The sequence below is a fragment of the Lactuca saligna genome, chromosome 9, assembly GCF_052625555.1.
Source record: "Lactuca saligna cultivar CGN05327 chromosome 9, ASM5262555v1, whole genome shotgun sequence".
In the NCBI taxonomy this organism is placed as follows: Eukaryota; Viridiplantae; Streptophyta; class Magnoliopsida; order Asterales; family Asteraceae; genus Lactuca; species Lactuca saligna.
In genome coordinates, this window is record NC_136425.1 from 194837765 (window position 1) to 194840721 (window position 2957).

At 35.1% G+C, this 2957-nt stretch overlaps 1 protein-coding gene across 1 annotated transcript; it reads right to left on the reverse strand.

The window, feature by feature from the left end:
• Window positions 1–411: 411 nt before the first annotated feature.
• LOC145013899 (nuclear transcription factor Y subunit B-4-like) lies at window positions 412–2163 on the reverse strand. The gene has a single exon (XM_078972248.1). The coding sequence runs from the start codon at window positions 2068–2070 to the stop codon at window positions 1615–1617; it is 456 nt and encodes a 151-aa protein (XP_078828374.1). The 5' UTR covers window positions 2071–2163; the 3' UTR covers window positions 412–1614.
• Between the last annotated feature and the right edge of the window lie 794 nt (window positions 2164–2957).

Consider the following 2957-nt stretch of genomic DNA (forward strand, 5'->3'; position numbering starts at 1 on the left):
ATGTTATTAAACTTATTTAGAAATTCAAAATTAGAAGGAAGCGAGAAATTGATATTTATTTATTACAATTATTACATATCAATATTATATGAAATTTTATAAAATATATAAAACATTAAAATATAATATTAATTTAAAATAACCATAAAATAATATGCATTGTATTTGTTAAAAATAATATTTTTTTTTATTAAAAATGTTTTTTTTAGCTTATTTAGCAAAATTTCTAGTGTGTTTGGTCAATGGTAATTTAATTCATATAGCCAACTATAAACGGTATTAGTGTTGGTCTCTTCAATTGAAGTTAAAGGTTCGTATGGCAGTGAATATAGATAACATAATTTAGATGTAATTTAATATATTTGCTACAAAAAATAATAAATAAAATAATAAAATAAAATAAAACTCATAGGTCTTCTTGCAAAAATTAACTACGCTGTTCGTCTTGAGAGACTACATAACCATGTTGACTTACAAAATCAGCATACGTATTCGCTTTTGAGCGTTACTTTTCTAGAAAGAAATGGAGATACGCTTGACCTTGAATCGAAACGAATCTAAATCTGTGAACCTCAAGAAATAGGTACCATTTGACCAAAGGCTTCGTGTGCGTGACTGTAACCAATCTAATAAGTGCACTACAAGAATAAACTCCTATACCGATGTCTGTATACTTTTTTCGTATTAACGCCATGTGTCCAATTATTGGCCCTCTCTTTACTGACTTACAAGGCGTTAGAATTAGTTGATCACTGAATAAGCTAAAATATCGTATCTGTAACATCTCAAGTTCAAGTCGTTCCACGAGGACTGATCAGTCTGTACGTAATTAATCAGTGTGATTTGCACTATATTTGGTGTCTATGTGTTGCTGGCATACATTGATAAAGGATTGAGACCTGAACGTTACTAAGAGAGAAGGAATATATCTTGAGGGCCAGGGCCTAAGAGATGAAGATTGCATAGCTTGTAAGGAGAAACAACCCTTATGGTAGCTACATCTTTCTATTATGAGTATGTTCACTAGAGCAGTAACACTTGGGATTCAGAGAGATAAAAGTGTTGCATTTAACAGTTGATTAAACTCATGTACGAAATCATTTTCAAATCATTATATTAAAGGTGATGTGTACACCTCAATTCAGTGAATGTTTTACTGAGAAGGCAAGGAATTAAAATACACACATACCCTGATAGTAGCGGTTCTTGAATTGAGAACCATGAGGCATATCCATCTTGACATATGGACTCCCGTATCTCATAAAACCGTATATTTTTGTACCCTGATTTTACCTGTTTTCCAACTTTAGGGAGATGGTGTGTGTGTGTCTCTGTGTGTGTGTGTGTGTGTGAGAGAGAGAGAGAGAGAGAGAGAGAGAGAGAGAGAGAGAGAGAGAGAGAGAGAGAGAGAGATAAACAGTTTTTGGTTCTCTAGAAATCGTGAACCTACGAAAGTTCGTAGATAAACAGGCCCATCACGATTGATTTGCTCATAGAAATCAACAGTTTCAAAGAAAATGAGGTTTTTAGATCAGAAAATATCGATAACCTAGGGTTACATATATGCTCATGAAGAGTTTGTGTGAAAAAACTTTCCCCTCTCTTGATCCATATTTATCTGAACTCTAGTGGTGAAGTATTTGGATAATACAATCGATCTTTACAGTTGATAGAAGTAGAAGCTTCTCGAGCAGTTGCTTCGTCGCTGCTGTTGACTATGTTTGTCTTGTTTGAAGCGTCTAACGCTGCTGAAGAGGAGGCCGCAGCTGCCGATGCTCGCTGCCTCTCAAACTCCCTATGCTTATGCAGGTAGCGGGCAATGGCCTGAGAGTAGTCATCAAACCCTAGCGACCCGAGAGCCCAACAGATGTCGTCTCCATTAACAGTCTTGCGGTTCTCCTTATGACACTTGTCAGATGCCTCCCCGGTAACAAAACTTATGAACTCCGATGCACACTCTTGTATAGTTTCCTTGGCTTCTTTGGAGATCTTGGCGGTGGGTGGTAGGATCCTTTTCATGATCCGACCCACATTTGCAACGGGTAGCAATTTATCATGCTCATCCACCATGTTTATATCTCTCTTTATGTTTAGTCAAGATCTTTTAAAACGCAGACACGTTTCACTTTATATATATATGTGTATCAATACATACCCACATGTCCATATAATTACATACATGTAGATGAATGGCTGTGTTTACATATATGTATGTATGCACATGCCATGGAAATGTCTTGGGGGTGCTGTGAAATTTCTATTTATATCTTTTCTAAAACTGTTAATTAATAATGGTTTTTAAAAGGAAACTGAATCAAATGATGAGTATAAGTGTTTTTTATAACGGAATGTTAAAACAAGGAAGGAAAAGCATGAAGTAGGATGAATAAGAACTACATCGATCCAGTTGGTGGAAAAAATCTCAACATTGAAGTTAATATCATTATATTCACCCCCTCATCACTTTTGGTACGCAACCGATTTTACCAAACTACTATACAAAAACCGTGACGTGCGTAATTTGAAATTTATCCCACTAATGACATTTCTTAATTTCCCTTGTGCGCATCGTCTTCACTTCCCTTACTTTTAACCTAGTCTAGGACGCATATACACAAATGGTCTTAATTGTTCAGATGCCAATCCTAATATTGAAGTTGAGAAATGTCATTAGTGGAATAAATTTCAAATTATGTACGTCCCAGTTTTTGCACACTAGTTTGATAAAATAGCGCAGGGGGTGATATATATTATCTTCAATGTTCAGATTTTTTCCACTAGTACCAAAACTACTTCGTACAAACCATTAATGATCCTTTATTAAACTCATCAGTTGTATCGGTCTTGAGTTTAATTTGGCCAGATGACCATTTGTTCATCCATGCCATATGTTTCCTCACATGTACCTAGCTACCTTATCATTTGTAATTCTTGTACAAGTCAACTTATCTGATATT

Excerpts from the sequence above, each read along its gene's own strand:
- LOC145013899 (XM_078972248.1), bottom strand. The coding sequence starts at position 2,070 with ATGGTGGATGAGCATGATAAATTGCTACCCGTTGCAAATGTGGGTCGG.